Source organism: Oenanthe melanoleuca, chromosome 2 (genome assembly GCF_029582105.1).
Source record: "Oenanthe melanoleuca isolate GR-GAL-2019-014 chromosome 2, OMel1.0, whole genome shotgun sequence".
NCBI lineage: Eukaryota > Metazoa > Chordata > Aves > Passeriformes > Muscicapidae > Oenanthe > Oenanthe melanoleuca.
Window position 1 is genome coordinate 33,522,711 of NC_079335.1, and position 17,668 is coordinate 33,540,378.

At 35.5% G+C, this 17,668-nt stretch overlaps 1 protein-coding gene across 2 annotated transcripts in view; it reads right to left on the minus strand.

The window, feature by feature from the left end:
• The window catches only part of C2H8orf34 (chromosome 2 C8orf34 homolog), a 148,145-nt gene that overhangs the window by 18,672 nt on the left and 111,805 nt on the right, over positions 1 to 17,668 (minus strand). For both annotated transcript variants that reach the window (XM_056484324.1, XM_056484323.1), the window contains exons 9-11: positions 16,473 to 16,558; positions 11,513 to 11,586; positions 1,695 to 1,815 (exon numbers count right to left, since the gene is read on the minus strand). In XM_056484324.1, coding sequence (XP_056340299.1) covers positions 1,695 to 1,815; positions 11,513 to 11,586; positions 16,473 to 16,558 — 281 coding nt within the window. The remainder of the gene's footprint in view (positions 1 to 1,694; positions 1,816 to 11,512; positions 11,587 to 16,472; positions 16,559 to 17,668) is intronic.

The window sequence follows — 17,668 nt, forward strand, 5'->3', positions numbered from 1 at the left end:
CACATGAAGTTCTGTCAGACAAAAATTACTGAATGGTAGAATGGCTGAGCCTCATGTTACAGCTTTACTGAAATAACAGGCCAAAAGTCAAATGACAGGAACAGCACTGATGTGAGAGAGAAAATCTTGTGGGTCGCACACCTGCAGAAGGAATCTCAGAGATTTGGTGAATGTACCTAGTTAGTTTACTCTGGGTAAATGTAGCTAGTTAGTTTACAGTCAATTAAGTATTTAAAATTCCATATTCTATTGAATATTGTAGTTATTACTGTCAGCTTTGCCAAGGGACTGCATTTTTCATTGCATAATGCATGCAAGAACAGTTTGTATGACCATGGAAGTGAGACCAGTTAGGACATAAATCAAAGTAGGGAGATCTTCATCAGATTCCTTCTGAGCAACAATGTAAGGGAAAACAAGTGGTACCTCAGTAGCAGGGCTTTTGGGGTACACAGGTCCCTGCTATGCTACAGAAACCACATATTGGTTTGCTGCTCTCCTGATTACCACTAGATATTCCTGGGAGTTTCAGTTCAGAGAGAGGGCTCATGGATTTTTCAGTCTAGTTTGGCAGTGGCTGCAGCTCTAATAGCTGTAAGCTTTATGAACCTATAAAAAAAAAAAATAATGACAGCATCTCTTCTGTCAGTCACAGAACCCACCTAAAAGGCTTCATTTGCATATATAGTAATTTTTAGTTCTTGCTCCTTTATGAGTGAAACCTATTCCTAAAAAGCTTCCCTCACTGCTCATAGCTTTGTTGTCCACCTTGACCTCAGCTGCAACACCCCAACTAAAGAAGATACAGCTTTCACACCACTGTTATTGGCAAGATAAATATCCAAAGTATTTTTAAAAATCACACAGAGTGTTCTCTGCCTCACTCTCTAAGTAACCTAGAAGAATGATCAGATAAACTTCATTTCAACTTTCATTTTACATATACAGTCTTTACGTTCCAGTGAAGCATTATTTTTCATAGAATTAGCCTATGAATCTTTCATCATATGACAAATAGCATGCATAACACAGGACTACCATACTATAGGTGTATGTCATACCTTTTAATGAAAGCTGAAGATAGAAAACATTGGTTACAAAGAACAAATTGCAAGCTGAATTTTAGAATGTTGCTCGTGAATTTTTATAAAGCTCTGAAATATCTTTTTACCAAAAAGCCCACACTTCTTTTTGTTTGTCTTTTCAGAAATGGTTACCCCATCAAAGATGTTGCAGTTGTTCCAAGTCAGACAAATTAACAGATTTCACTCAATCAGAATTCTATGAACAAGGTGAGTTTTTCCTGCAAAACAATCTATTGTCCAGTTAAAGAAGCACTGCAGCCTCCTTTTAAAGACTATTTAACAATAAGTAAAACACCAATACCTCCTTATTTAGTAAGTCTGGATGAAACATGGAAACAAAAAAAGATGCATTATTATGCTTTCAGACCACAGTATATTTAACATGGTTTAATTACTGTTAAAGAATGTACTTACTGTGATTACAGTGAAGTTCATTACATCTACAAATAAAACACTAACTGGTGTTTTCTTCAATGAAAAAAAAGGAAAGTTTTCATGTGTTTTCATCAGCATGTGAGCTAGATAATTTTTTACTTCATCTGAAATATTGGCAGAGCAAATTGGGTGAGTACTTCTAAGCATTTTATGGTTCCTTGATCCAATACATACCAGCTAGGTGTTTTTCCATGGTCTGAAGTTCTTTTGCAGCTAAGGAGTCCTTTAGGAGTTTCTGCCTTGGGGAACCTCCAGGTCTGACAGTCACGGCATCCAAGGTCCAAACTGTCTGAGACTTACACAGATAAAAAGAAAATGGAATACTTTTAATTCAATTTCATATTTATATATAAAACAATAAAAAGAGTGGTGTCCCCAGCTATGAGCAGGAATCAGCTGATTATTATGTAGAATATATAAAATTTTATGCAAAGTACTACAAAATATCATTTCTTAACATACATAAAATAAATTATAGGAATTAGTTAGAAGAAGCAGTTCTAAAATAAGTTAAATATACACCTTCACGTAAGCTCTTGCTCTATGCTGAGACATCATAACAGGATAAATTCCTCAATGATTTACATTCTCTGCAGTTCCAATTACTTAGTAAGGATTGCACTTACTTTAAATTACCATAACATTTGGCTCAGCATCTCTGCAAAGCTGCACTTCTGGGAATATAATAGAATTTCCTAATCAAAATTTCCAGTACTGTTTTATCACTGCAAGAACTATTCCTTTCAGAAATGGCAACTAAATCATCAGGGCAACATACCAGTTTGAAAGGGTTGTCAGAGAACAAACCATTGCCCCAGTGTCCTCTTTATTGAACACTGTGGTGTTCAAAATTATTTGCTTTTTCTGGAACCCTATCAATATATTTTCATTTCAGGAAATTTTTGAAAAATATACTATGAAGTGAACTTGATAAATGTTTATGTGAAATGCATAATAAAACATATGACCAATTGTGCAAGACTTGCTCAGAAAAAAACCCAAATGAAAACAACAAACAAAAACATCAATTAAATAATTCTTGACAGCCTATCTGAAATAAATTTTACATTAGTACCTCACCAAAACATTCAATCTGTAGTCTAGGAAGTTCTGTTGGTTATGGCTTATGCAATGGTCTCATTGTCATTCACCTCTTACAAATTTTTAAATCTTTCATTAAATGCCAAGCAAATTTAGAGAAAGACATTAGGCTGGAGTAATTTCAGGGAGAAGAATGATTGATCAGGGCAGGGAGACCCAAACTGGTGGCCCATTCCCAAGGGGCACACGGGACTCTCTGAATCACTGGCACTTCCCTGGCCAGACTCTCATCCCACTGGGAAAGGTGCAGCACAGTTCAAAGGATGAACATGAAAATATAGATTTGGTATCATCTCTATTAAAAAAAAAAACCAACAGTGTAACTGCATTCTCTTTTAGAAAAGTAGGTATAATTTCACAGAAGTAAAATGTAATATGGGATATATTTTACATAATTCTTAATTCATTCCAAATAAACACTGCCTTGAATGCAAGTGATCATTGTGAACAATGCATCTTTAAAATACGATAACACAGATTCATATTTTTAAAGAAATAGCTCTATTGTAATGCTGTTTGTGCATATGCAAAAAAAGCCCAGTCACAGCTACCAGCATACAAAATAGTTTAAAGCTGCAGATAACTCTGTTCTTAATAATTTTAATAAAACTTTTAGAACAGTAGTAACATTTTTTTATTTGCCAAAAGTTTTTAATGCTAATTCTTCCCTGGTTAAAATTACCTGTATTTAATCCTATGCAGATACAGAGGAACAGTGAATAAAACAGTAAGTTACTCAGAAGTGAACTCACCTTCAAACATTTTTATTTCAGACATATCACTAGGCCTGATTCATTTGTTCCCCTAAGAGGTTTTGAGTATTTTTCACTTGAGTCCCCACTGTGAATTCTCCATCCAAATGACAACTGGGATTGTTGAGCTCACTACAGAATATTAATATTCATTAAATTACATCCCAAAATTCTTATATCAAATGGATATTAATTATCCAATATCTATCTCTAAATGGAAGAATATATTATTCTGTGATCTGAAATCAATGAAACTAAATAAGAGATGGGAAGGAAAAGGTATGTAAGAGAACTCCAATTTTTCATTTTTCAATCTATTTTTAGATATTCTCTGGTCCCAGATTTTTATGAAAAAGGATTTGCATTTTACAGGGTATCTTTTCATATCTGGGAAAAAGCATAAGGAAAAAAACCTCCAGGGTTATAAAGATTAATCCTTTTTTGAATATACGATTTCATTCATAAATGCAATTCTGATGAAATATGGAATAAAAACTAGTCAGTGGTCTGTGGTACCTGCTCCTCTAATATTCTTACATTGGACTATCCAAGCTTATTATAGCAAATTATAGTCGGCTTTCAGTAACTCCTTGACCTCCTTAAAATGTACTTTCAAAGGCTAGCCTGATGAGAAGATTTTACTTTCCGTGTACTGGAAATGCTTCTGGAAATGAAATGGAGTTATCTTTCTCTTCTATAAACCTCTGCTCTTTTTTTGTACATTTTGCCTTTACTGTATTTCTTCCCTTTATGCACAGTAGTCATGTAAGGCTCATACAAAACAAAGGTGACTGAGTAAAGGAAGCTCTCCACTGTTACATATTCAAACTCCCTTTCAGATACACAGTTCCTCCACCCTGTGAAACTGAGATAACTTTGGATGAATTTTCCCCCAAATTTTGTAACACTTCTTGTGTATTTTCTATTTTATGTAATATCATAAGCTTTTGACACTTTTTCAGGCAATAGCTTCACAAAAGATCAGAACAGTATTGCTATAGTATTGTCCTCTCATCTATGGAAGATGAGATATTTGATATTAGCAATTTCATTTCATAACAAATTATGTGCTTTTAATAATAGTATCTTCCAATTAAAAGCTTACTTGATAGAGAATCAAAATGAACTGGGGAAAAAAGGGGCAGAAGAATTCATTAAAACTGTATTGTTACCATTTTTTGTTCTTTCTCTGAAGTTAAATATTCCACAGCTCTAACCAACAACATTTTTGAAGGCAAGCCCAGGTAATTTTTTTTATATTTCTAAATAACACTGAGCATTAAAAAGCTTTAATGTTTTGAGACTATGAGTTCATCTAGGTGCACAACACATAAACACAGACAGAGGTCTTCAGTGTCTCAGCAAACAATTTATGCAACAGTCATATTCCTAAAAGATAAACACAAGCTGAAAGTAGGGGATGTTATCAAGAAGCTTTGGAAGCATGTCAATTCAAATGCAAGGATAAATAAATTTGTACAGCTCTAGCAGAATTCCCTGATGCCCCTTCTCTCCACTGGATACATAGCAGCAGTTTGGATATGTCACTCAGAAAAGAGATTCAGGTTTGCAAATCATTTATTTAAACATTATTACTGCACTTCACCAAAACTTATCCTTTGCCTCCAAGCCAGGAACTGCAGAGATGAAACACTAATGTCAGTTAACTTAGACTTAAATGATAATCACAGCAGACTGAATGTAAAATAAAGCATGTATGTATGAAGTACATGCATAGAATTCTTCCAATTATTTCAGCATCTTCTAAATTACCATTGCCCCTGCTCATTCATTACGCTTTATAAATATTAGCACAAAATTTATAAATGGCCTATTTGCATTAACAAGATTAATGAGATCTAAGTATGAGGATGTTATTGAAATACATTCCTGTCTCTCTAAATTGTAGAAACAACTCTGTGTCCTGTTCATCACCTTCAAATTTTGAAGGTGAGGCAGTGAGCTCTGCACCAGAAATATGTTCAAACAAAGCATTTGGGATACATTTGTCAACTTTGAAAGTCAACTGCATGTCTATTTCTTAAGTGATTTCTTCACATACAATATATTCAATATTGCTTTTTTCTTCTTTATATCCCTTAGCCAAATTACTGGTAAAATAAAAAATTACACACAATGGGCCAGAGATAATCCCTCTCATCGCTGATTCCCCAAAATTCTGGAAAATACCGTGACTTATGGGAATGCCACAGTGTAACAGAAATAAAATTAAGGAGGTCATGAATAAGAGTAAGAAAGTTTTTCCAAGCTCACTCTCTGTGCTTCAGTCTGCAGCACAATGCTACACAGCATGAATCAGTACAGCTTTTGTCCCTAAAAAAACACCAGTGCAGATGTGAATATCTTGATCTCACAGTCAAGCTGAATTGACCTGGGCTATGTAATACCCAATGACACCTGGTGAGCTCTGCAGAGGTACAGCTTTTCAGAATAGCTAAGACCAAGAGTTAGTGCTCCAACTTACTTACAACATCACCTGGAAATCAAGCTTTTTACAAAATAAATTACTCCTCTTTACTGGCCATAAAAAGTGTTAATAAACTATTCAGCATGTATTTCTTTGCTGTTTTGGCCTGTCTCACAGTAAAACACAGGTATTCCCATGCGTGCCCATGAGGATGTGGAAGACTACCTAAACTGAATGATAACAACAAAATGAGAAAAAGGTGAAACCAAATTAGTCAGCTCCTAGCAAGCTATAAGTATACGAAAAGTGTTTTCATGTACTTTCATTGTACTTTTGATTCTACGTGGTTTTGCTAATCGTGGAAATTTTATTGGTAGCTTCAGGAGATAAGTGTAAGGAATACACCCAGGTTTAGCCTTCTACAATAACATAGCTTTTCTTTGCTGAATAACTTAAATATCTTAAATTGACATATTTGACAGAGATCCCTCTAAATTAAAGAAAAAAAAACCCAAACAACCTCACCCAAAACAACAACAACAGAAAAAAACAAACCAAAAAACCCCACATAAACAAACCAAAGCCTCTTTATTGAACAATTTGTTGACAAGTATCCCTTCCACTCTGGCCAAGCAGGTGGCAAGTACAGATGTTCTGCATGCAGGGCATTTTTTTTGTGTGCAATATTTTGTTTAAGGATTCTTCACTCAACATGTACTTTCTGTAAAGAGGTCACCTAATATTTAATCTTTCAGCTTCTGTAATCTGTTCAAGGACATAAGGTGAGCAAACCATCTGATACTGTAAAAATACAAGGCTTGTCGGAACTCTGTTACAATATTGGCTGCCACCTCTAATCCCCCTGTCCACACCAGGGCCTGTTCTACTTGAAATGCCGTGTAATTGAAATTACAAGCTTTTGGCTTCCCCTGGCAGTCAGCCAGCAGCACATTTTACACTAAACCTTACACTGAAAAAATGATAGTTTGAGTTAACCCACACACAGTTTTTTTCTGTTTACAGGAAAGCGAGAAGCAGGAAATGTGTGGACACCTGGCAATCACATTTCTTTCCGTTTTTGAAATGCAACCAGAATAATCTTTTTCTAAACTTCAATTCTGTTTCATTTACTGCTATTTGGACTAATATTTCTGAATTTGTCATGCCCAAGAACACAAAATTTTAGACAGGCAAAAACTAGGCATTCATTGATTTCCTTTTCTTACATATATTTTTCTAAAGTTCAGAATATTCTTTCAATTTATAATTATAGTTTAGAAAATTAAATATTCTCTAATAGGAATAATATACAAAATCTGTGTCTGGTTTATGGATTTTGTTTGACATAAGGGAGGTCTCACCAAATAAGTTCAGGGTATGCAATTCTTACTTTCTTAACTTTCTTAACTACTTGAAGGAATTATCACTTATTTCCCAAGAACCTTGATATTATGTTTTTTCTAACCATCTTGTATTGTTAACTTATCTAGCAGTGGCTAAACTTACACAGTTGTGTGGGGCTTTTTTACTACCTATGGAAGAATTGAAGTAATCTAATATTAACTGCTATTATTTTTACACAAAATTTAAATTTTGAAGATAGAATTTGAAATTTCACTTTTAAGTGCCTGAATTTCCAAATTACAAAATTCAGCTTGGATTTGAAAACTTTTTTATCACAACACATCAATTTGAACATTAATATCTTCATAAATCTCCAATTTGAACATAAATATGTACATAAATGATATAAACATGACCCTTATGATTCCTACTACTGCAAAGATCCACTGCTGTTATTCCTGATGTGGCAGAGCAATCTTAAAATAACTATTTGAATGACTGACCTGCTAAATGCTAAACAGTGACCTCAACTCAGTAAATAATTTATAGATTTAGTAAAATGTGGAAGTTTGGATGATTTCTGTTGATTATACTGGAACAAATAATTAAGTTACTTCATATATTGTTCTAGGGGAAAAAATGGGGAAAGCTATGAAAATTTCTAACAAATAGAACTGAAATAATTTAACATTGTAATATTATTGTATTCAGCATATATTGACAGCAAGAATAAAAGCTTTGTTTTTCCTTGTGCACCAAGCTTCAAGTCACTTTACAAACTGAATTAAGGAATTTATGCATTTATCACAGAAAATCAATGTTTGTATTTCTTCTGTGAAAGCTAATGAAATGTTCCAAAGCAGTAGGGAATACAGGAAAAAAATATTTATAACAAAACACTTCTATAAAACACTTTATCACAGTATTTTTCCCACAGTAGTAAAGAGCAAAAACCCAAGGCACATTCATGCAGAAATGATTTTTGCAGTTGGACAACTGTTTCTTCCAGTTTCTGTTGCATTTGGATTGGTTTGCCTCACATGGATAATTTACAAAGAAAAATATACGTTTTACATGCATTGCAAGGCCAGATTCACATAAAAAATCTCAAAAACTAAGCATAGGTCCTGTTAGAGCCAGGTGGTAAAAGAAACAGGTCAGAGAGAAGGCAAATACTACCTGATGTGATCTGCTCAGTGCATGTGCCCTGTTCCTGTTAGTCACTGTAAAGTTAGCAGCTTCCTCTGACACCCTGGTTTTCCATTTCTGCTAGAATTCCAGCCCACTTGAATTTTTCCTAGTATAACTTCTGTATTTTCCTAAAATCTGATTTTAATTTATGTTTCTGGAAATGTTCTAAACATTTGGCTAGCAGATTTTGTCTTCACCACAGTGAAAAAAAATCTCAAGAAAAAGATTTTGCATTTTGCCAGGCACTTTTTGCTACACAAAATATCTGCCAGGCACTAAACTAGGATCTCTAAGGATGTTTTGAATGGTTGCTTCCACTCTGAATTCTTACAAAACACTTGGGGAAAGTGCTGATTCCTGTAAATACTTCAACCAGCTTTTTGCCAGCTTCACTCACTTATTCATCCATAAGTGTTTGGGGTTGTGCAGCACTGAAAATCTTGGTTCTCAATTTTCCAAACATTAACTCTTTTCATGAAAAATACAGCACAGCAAAAGATTTTATTTTTAAAAGTATAAAGAAAAAGGTCTAACTACAAAAAACAGGTTTTTCAAAAACAGATATACAAAGCTGCAAGAAAATCATAATATAAACATAGTGTAAATTACATTAACCATGTTATAGACATAGATGTTACCTGTCTCTTTTGAGTACTAGCATACAGATTGTATTAGTACCCACATTAAAGATCCTACACGTGTATTCATACATGGGACATGAAAAAAAAAGAATCCAAAGCTTTTTTCTGATAATCCTTATGCAGAATTCTTGCTATTTTGTCCTACAGTTGCTCTAAGAACATTATCCTCTGAAGGCCAAGGCACCTTTAAGGAAAATTTGCCAAATATACCTTAGCAGAGAAAAAATTATATAATAACCCATTTAACAAGCAACAAACACAAATTATCCTATTGGAATGCAGTACCAATACTAAACATTGCACTCCTTGAACCATGTCAGGAATATAATATGCACATTTGAGTGAATACCATGAATCAATTTGTCAAATTTATGAGAAATGTCTGATCAACATCTTATTCTATTTTTCCCTCATCTTGTATCTCATAAAATATCTAAAAATCATTCCAGTAATGAGAATATATTTTGGTATCAATTCTGAAGTAAATTTACAGGCATATTTCTTACTGCTTTGAAAGATTGTGGAAATCCATTGCAAGACTGCATTTATTTACACAACCTTCCTATAAGGCATCTCAGTTTTATCTCTAGATTATGTATGTCAAGATTGTCAAAGAATAAGTCTAACTGAAAATTATCAGGGGAGTATGGAATACATCTCACCTTCAGAGCCCTGAAAGGCAATGAGAACAGTTGGATCATTTGTTTCTTTTTGAGGAGATACAGTTACAGACAAAATGTTGGATAGTTGGATTTTATTTTGAATATCACGCAATTATAAAGAGACAAAGGTGCACAATCACCTAGCTACACACTACTTAAACAACAACACTAAGAACAAAACACACCAAAAAAATCCCCCAAAGCATATGAACTAAAAGTAACCGGTTCATTAGAAACTTAGGCAAAGTAGTTTTTCAAGAGCTCGGGATGTGAAATGATTTGCCTTTGCCCTGAGGAGAGGACGGGCAGAGCAAGAGCAGCTGCTCTTGTGCTCTCTTTGCAGCACTGGTAATTAGGGCATCAGCCAGTGTGGCTTTCAGGGATTCAGCCCAGGTAACCTTACTGCCTCTGGCAGTTCCATCCTCCAGGCAACCTTAAATAAGCCTGGAACTACCAGAGCATGAAATGAACACAGGTACATACTGTTTGTTTGCTGCTAAGCCTGCACACACGGAGCATACATGTAAAACTGTTCAGCTGAAGTCTGTACCTTTCTCTAACAAGATTTTGCTGATAAGCATAATGAATTCTTGCTTTGTTTTTTTTCTGTGTAATTCGTTTCTCTCTCCCTATGTTACATGTCTGCAGAATTAATAAATCAAAGTTTTAAGCTACAAGTTCAAAGTGATAAGACAATATGAGTTCAGAAACTCTGCAAAATTTATTTTACTCCTCTGTTTGCTGGTGGGAAGCAGAAAGGAGGTTTGAAAAAGAAGCACCAAGCAATGCCAGCTGAAGTTCTGTTCTTTACTCTTTTTGCCCAATATCAGCAAATGCTTTGTGAGGTTCTTGCACTCCAAGTTCTCAAAGAGTTTTAGGGATTGATCTGGAACTCCATATCCCCCCAACTGCTTTGATAAATAATCTGGTTGTAAATACTTTATGTTCAATACTATCTAGCTTTAGTCACACTGCTTAATCAGCTGCCTGAAAGACTGCAAGGCCAATTTGCATTACCATTTTTCTTCTTTCTTTATATTGCCCTTTTTTCCTTAGCAAACAAATACTGAGCCCTTCTTTCACTACCTGTATCAACGCTGAAGTGTGCTATAAACCAGCACTGCAGAACAGACTGAACAGGAATTAATGTATCCTCTTATACTTGTCTAAAATTTTGCAAAAATGAACAACTATTGTCAATTTATTTGCCTTAGGGAAAAAAAACCAATCCCTTCTTCAACCTATATTCAAACTCCTGGTGCAATACTAGCAGCACCAAAATAATGATTATGTAATTCTTTCAGAATTATCTTACTTCTAGTTTTATTTTCCACAAAACTGCATATCTGCAAAGATTTTCTTAAATTTCAAAATAAAATAACTGATGGAGATATTACCAAGCATAATATTGCATTCTTTTAAAATATACATATAATCTAGCCATCCATTTTAACTAAACCATTCTCACTAGTTTTCAAGCCAATGGTAACAGAAATCTAAATTATAGCTAAGATATTACAATTTAATTATTTGTTCTCTTTAATTTGTAAAATTGAATATTTTCTGGTAAAATTAATATTTGACTAGCATTTAAAAACATACAGACTAAGTATAAAATTTCTGCACTTTCAATGGGCAAGCCCAACAACATGTGGTTTTGCAGATTATAATAATGTATTTCAAAATGCCACCTTTCCTAGAATGAAAAAATTAAAACATAGAACTGAAAATTCAGAAGGGTTATGCAAATTTAGTTTTCTTCGCTCTAGGATGACAGTGCTGGTAAATACAACTTTTATCTCTATGCACAATCTATATTTTTATGAAACTAATTTAAAAAATTACAGGATTACCCATAAGGGAAGTTACTTACGGATGCTGCCACTTGAGAAGCACTCTGAAACTCATTAATATCTTCTGTGAGTGTTTCAACCCCAGGTACTTGAGCTGTTCCAAAGAGGTACAAGAGAAAAGTAAACCACTCTAATCAAGTAAGCATTAGTCACTTTGAAAATTTAATGTGTAAAAATTTACTGCTGGGAAGGCAGATGTGACTACTGTAAATTTACTACTTTCCAGTTACACTTCAATGGATTATAATTTATACCTGATTTTAATTTATAACCTTAACGCAACATGGAACAGTGTTTCTAACACGACTAGAGTGATGAGCAAGCTTCCTTCAGCTGCCAATGTATCTTCTAGGTGCTTTATTACCTTTATATTTAAACTAAATACTGTTTACCCTTTGCACAAGTGAGTAGTGGAAAAAATGAATAAAACTATATTCAATTAATTCAGTTAAAATTCCTGAAGTAAAATGATTTGGTCAATTTAGACATTTAAAAGCATTGCAAGTATAATTTTTGCCCATATTGTCACATTTGTAAAATGACAGAATTTTTTGAGGAGTCTAAAATGCTTCTTTGATGCATGTGTAAAGACTTAGAACAGATTTTATGTGTCCATGTCAGAGAAAGAAATTTCCAAGTAACATTCTATGCAATTTCACTCTTTGCATAACACTCTGCTAAGGCACTTAGATGCTGCATCAGCAGCCTAACAAAACAAGATGTCCTGATCTTCCCTACACTCTGCTGTTATTCAGACTCTTAGCAGGGAGGTCCTTATGTTTCCAGAACCCAATTTGTTAAATGTCTCAGACTATACTTACTATGAAAGTAAAACTTACTGTGAAGCATGGCAGCTGTGGTTATCAATTCATTGAAAACACAAATTGATGTGGAGGGCAAAGAGGCGATGATAATGCAAAGCTGTGGTCAGGGAATTGTGTGGGAATTGAGAAATGATGCCACACTTTTGCCATTGCCTTATCTAGTTCTCAAAGCTAATTCCCACATATTTGCATCCTTAATTTTTTACCCTGGTCATGCAGTTTCACCCAGAACAACACTATATATGTTTCATACATTTATTTTTTTATCAAATGTACCCTATTCAAAACTCCTCCTCTACATTCTATATGTCTCTTTTGAACTTTATACTATAATGACACTTAAAAGGGGGAAAAATCCCAACCAAACAAAAAATACCCCCCCCCAAAAAAAAAAAAACAGAACCAACTATGTAGAAAGTATATATTTTAGTTTTTTCCTGTTTCTACTAGCTAACTGCAAATAATAAAAATCAGTGGCTCCTGTTTGATAGGGAAGAAACTACTGATGAGAACTTTGCTCTAGAAAAATTTATTTAGCAAACTAAGTATTACACATCACAATATGATCTGTAGAGCTGTAGATGTAATAGCACAATAAAACAGGAAACACATTTACACAGTGACATAGTACCACAGAACCTATCATTTTTGGTCCAATATTATTCCAGGAACAAAAGAAATAAGTCATTGCCCACACCACAGGAATGTGTGAAGTTGCACAACACACTGCAGAGAAACTCACATAACAAACCACTTTAATTTGAGGATAATTTGAGGAGTGGTTTAGAAGTCCTGTACTTTTCCTTTATCCTATATTAAGAGATTACTCCCTAATAAGTTACTGCATTTTAAACTTACTTCTGCAAGAATGCACAGACTGCAGAAGTTTTATCTGCAGTACTGCCTTCTTTTCCTGCCTTATATCACGGTTTCACTCAAACGGTAAGGTACATTTCAGCAGAAGAGAATGAAACAAGTGAAACAAGGTTGCATGGTACTTACTGGAAATTGAGAGTAAATGAACAATTATCCTTTAGCGATACTGTTTCTACATATCTAAAACCCCCTGAAAAAATACAGCAATACATTGCTTCTGCAATCCCACCAACCTGAAAAACACATTGGGGGCTCTTGGATGTAGATTTTTCTGGCTCAATTCTGTTGTAGTATGTATCTTTTGAAGCCTCAGCCATTCTTCCCATCCACCTCTACAGAACATGAGCAAGGCTCAGTGGAGAACTGGCCAAAGAGACAAACCAGACAAGCTTGGCATCTACAGGGGAAGTTTGCTGTGCAGTCATCTATGCTGCTGCTTCTAATTAAAATCAAGAACCAATTAAATTCTCCTGTTAGTTCTTTCCTGTGAAGTGGTCCAATGGAAAAGGGAAACATTTCTGAGAGGTGCAGTTTAGGGCAGTGAAAAGAAACGGCAGCTTTAAAGTGTCTTGTGTTCTTCGATCTTGAGACCTGAATCCTACCTCTCATTTTTACTACTTAGATCAAACACAAGTCTGTCCAATTCAGCAGGATTATACTAGAGGGAAATCAGTGTAGTGGTTAATTAGAACCAGATCCAGATTGCCAGTGCAGTCAGTATAGTGTCTGATGCTGCACAGGATCTTTTCACAGAAGCTACTGCATTGACTTTAGTAGCTGGAATTGCTTAAAATGAGGCTTATTTATAAAGGCTTTTAGATCAGATGTTCTGCCAATTACTTCTGAGCTTAGTTATCTGAAATTCACAGGAGAGATGTTCCAGATCTAACAACAGAAACAGATCATTATTTAAAGAAAGCTACTCTCAACTTCGTTGTGCATCAGCACCTTACTTGCTTATTTTTGAATGAATGGTTTGCATCAGCACTTACCAATGCAGTTTTCCCTCATTAAGGGTACTGGTAGTGATAAATAATAGCAGAACATAAATTCAAATAAGCCTGGTAAGTGAAGCCTGCTAGTCACTATTTCATGATGTAATACATCTGTAAGAGGACATAACTAAAATTCAGTGCAACAATGCCTTAGTTACTTAGGCTTTTTAAACAATATCTTTATGAGGTCTTTTTATCATTCTCTCATACATAATATTTATTGGAAATAAGTATCAGATGCAAAGAGAGCAATCATTCTGCTGCATTTATAGAAAAGATTGATAGAATGGGCAGTTGCCTGAGTTGTGTGTCTGTTTATAGTCTGTACCTACTTGTGAAATGCAGCTGTGTATTTTTTCAAATCAAAGTGTAGTACTAGCCAACATTTTAGGAAAAAAAGACCAAACCATATGTTTTGAAACACTGAACATTTCTGAGGGCACCTCTTGACAGAAATTTGGCATCACCTTACAACAGACCTCAGTCTTTTTGCCCAAGAGGCCTTGTTACTTTCTAGCTACATGACTAACAGGTCCATGTATATTCATAGACATGAGATAGATGTTAACAACAACATGAATATCATTGCCCCATCTACCTATCTAAATTTTACTCCCTGTATTTTATTGAATGTGGTGCTTTTTAAAGAAAGCATCTTCCATCTTCTCTGTAGCCATATTGACTGCAGAGTATTCAGAAGCACATGAAGTGGCCAAAGGTAGAACAGCTACTGCACTTTTGTGCTCCATACCCTGTGACCATGAAAGATCCAGCTCCAATATAACATGGCATCCAGTATTTTCTGATAGTTTCACTTTCTTTGATCCTGATGTCTCTGCCACTTAGCAAAACCTAACTATTTAATTGAAGTCTATGATTTCAGAAGACTGCATGGCAAAGTGGGCATATTTTCACTTCAAGAGCAGGAAGGAAAATAGAAATTTTTTTGTGAACTGCAAAATTTTTTCCCATGTCTGCCTTACCCATCTATTTGCTTTTCCTGCAAAAATCTCATGCATGTGTATTCCCTTACCTATCCCAAGCAAGCCACCACCACCTCCCCTTCTGGGAATCACTCTCACAGTAATAGAATTTTGCCTTCCTTTCACACGGCTTGATTGAAGTCACCAGTCTGAGCATCTCTTGCTGACAATCTTCATGAAGATTGTAAGGACATCATGTTTTGAGATTCTGAATGTCCCATTATCTTGTTCAATTAAGTGATCAATGATAGATAAAAGGAAAAGCCAATATCTTGACTGCATGAAGCCACACATTCTCACAAAACCAGTTTGAAAAATTTATCTTTAAAGGCATACTAGTTACTAATGGTTGGTTTACAAATGAGGCAAGAGAAATGAGTGAAAGCTCAGGTTGCTGTGATACCTTAATAGCACATACAATAGCATTAGATAGCAGACAGAGAGTAGGATATTTTTTTAAAAAAATACATTCTGGGTTTTTTTTGTGTTAATTGATCACCATAGCTAACTTGTTTCCATGGCTGCTGAAGACTACACTGCAAATCAAAACATACAATTTGTAGATTTGGATGGTTCTACCCAAGAGTAAGGGAATGGACTGAAAGATTTATCTTTGCAAGTTCTCTTTCAAAAGCTCTATTTCTTTATCTCTGCATTACAGTGGCAACTAAGATAAAGTTAACCATCAACTTTATCTTTCATAAAGCTGAAAAGCTGGACATTCTCTGGAAAGATATCCCTTATGAAGTGTCTTTTTCAACATTTCAGGTGTTACTCAACTCAAAAACCTGAGAAGAAATTGAAATAAGTCTGAGTGTCCTGACTGCAGATTAACCCAACATATGAACATGTTTGTATGAGGATAAAAAGTGTTTTTCAGAGTTATTTCATAAACACTTTATTTCTACTGTAAATCATTTGAATTGTCTGATGCATGTGTAGTAATAAATATTTCAAAGACCATTCTTTGGCATAAAAGCAGCAATGAACAGCCCATGCCTACGACATTAAGCTGCTTTAAATGTTAGCGTGCTAACATAAAATCTGTGTGCTAAAAACAAATTTTGACCCGATGCCCCTCTCAAAATGTGCCTAGGAATTATTCTGGAGTGTTAATTTGCCATGACAAAAAATATGTTAGTGGCTCTTTGAACATATTTGAAATGTAAATGATTGAGTTCAAATGCCCAGGAATATTCTCTTGGAAGTGCTTCATCTTTTACAGATATAACCCCTACTCTCAAATTCAAGATGTTCATGTTTGGGGTTCTTTTATGAGCAGCAAATATTTACATAACTTACCATCAGAGTCTGACACTGCTGGCTCAGATGTCTGAGATACCATGGAGACATCTTCTGGCCTTTCTGCCAAATTATCTCCTTGCAATCTAAATTGTGGAAAAATGCAGTGAAAACATTTGCAATCATATTTAATGGATAAGACACATAAGAATATCATCCCTGGCTACATACCCTGCTCACAACATTGCCCTAATTAAAAGAGCAGCTTTTCTGAAAAGCCCACGCTCATGATTCAATCATAACCTGGACTGTCTAGTAACCAAAACTAGCCTCCAAGGAACAGGCAACTGCATCCCAGCTTATGCATTTTTGTAAGTCTTATTTTATAGAAGTGGGGGTTTGGTGTTCATGTGAAACTGCAAGCTTCCTTCCCCATCTTCAGAAATACTTTAGTTGAATAGGACTGTACTGGGTGTCCATGCCAATGCAGGCAGGGCAGTGGCCTTGGGGAGGAGAGGCTGGGGCTGCCCTGAGCCAGTCACAGGTGGTTTCATTTGGCTCCAAAAAGAACACAGCAGGGCAAGGCTGAGCTTTTCAGCCAAAATAGTGGCACCTTGAGGAAACATAGTTAAGGAAGAGCCAGCCACAACACCACACAGGCAGAAGAGCAGGGAACAGGAAGACTGGCAAACAGCAGAGGACACAGAAGGTCAAAGGAGATGGTGCTTGGGCAGATTCTCCCCTACAGCCCATGGTGAAATGCCAGAGGCAATATCCCATACAGCCCCTGCAGGACCAACACCAGGGCAGGTGAGCATGTCTGGGATGGACTGTAGCCGATGGAGATCCCACACTGGAGCAGGTGAAAAGTGTGGTGAGGAAGGAAGGACAGAGAGCACCTGTAATGGACTGACCATAAACCCCCATATCCTGACTCCCATGCTCTGCTCAGGGGAGAAGATTCTGAAGTGAAGGAGTGAATTTGGGCCCAGGAAAGGGAGGAGGAAAAGTGTGGTTTAATGTCTTTCTTTTAGAATCTCATCACCGAAAACTATTTTAATTGGCAATAAATTAAACCAATTTCCTCCAAGTCAAGTCTGCTTTGCCCATTACAGTAACTGGTAAACAATTTCCCTGTCATCTTAACCCAGAAGCTTTTGCTTCCAATTTTCTCCTGTCATCCTACTGACTGGGTAGGGAACTAGCCCTTAGGCAAAGTTAACCCACCACAGGGAACTATATGCAAGAATATTTCC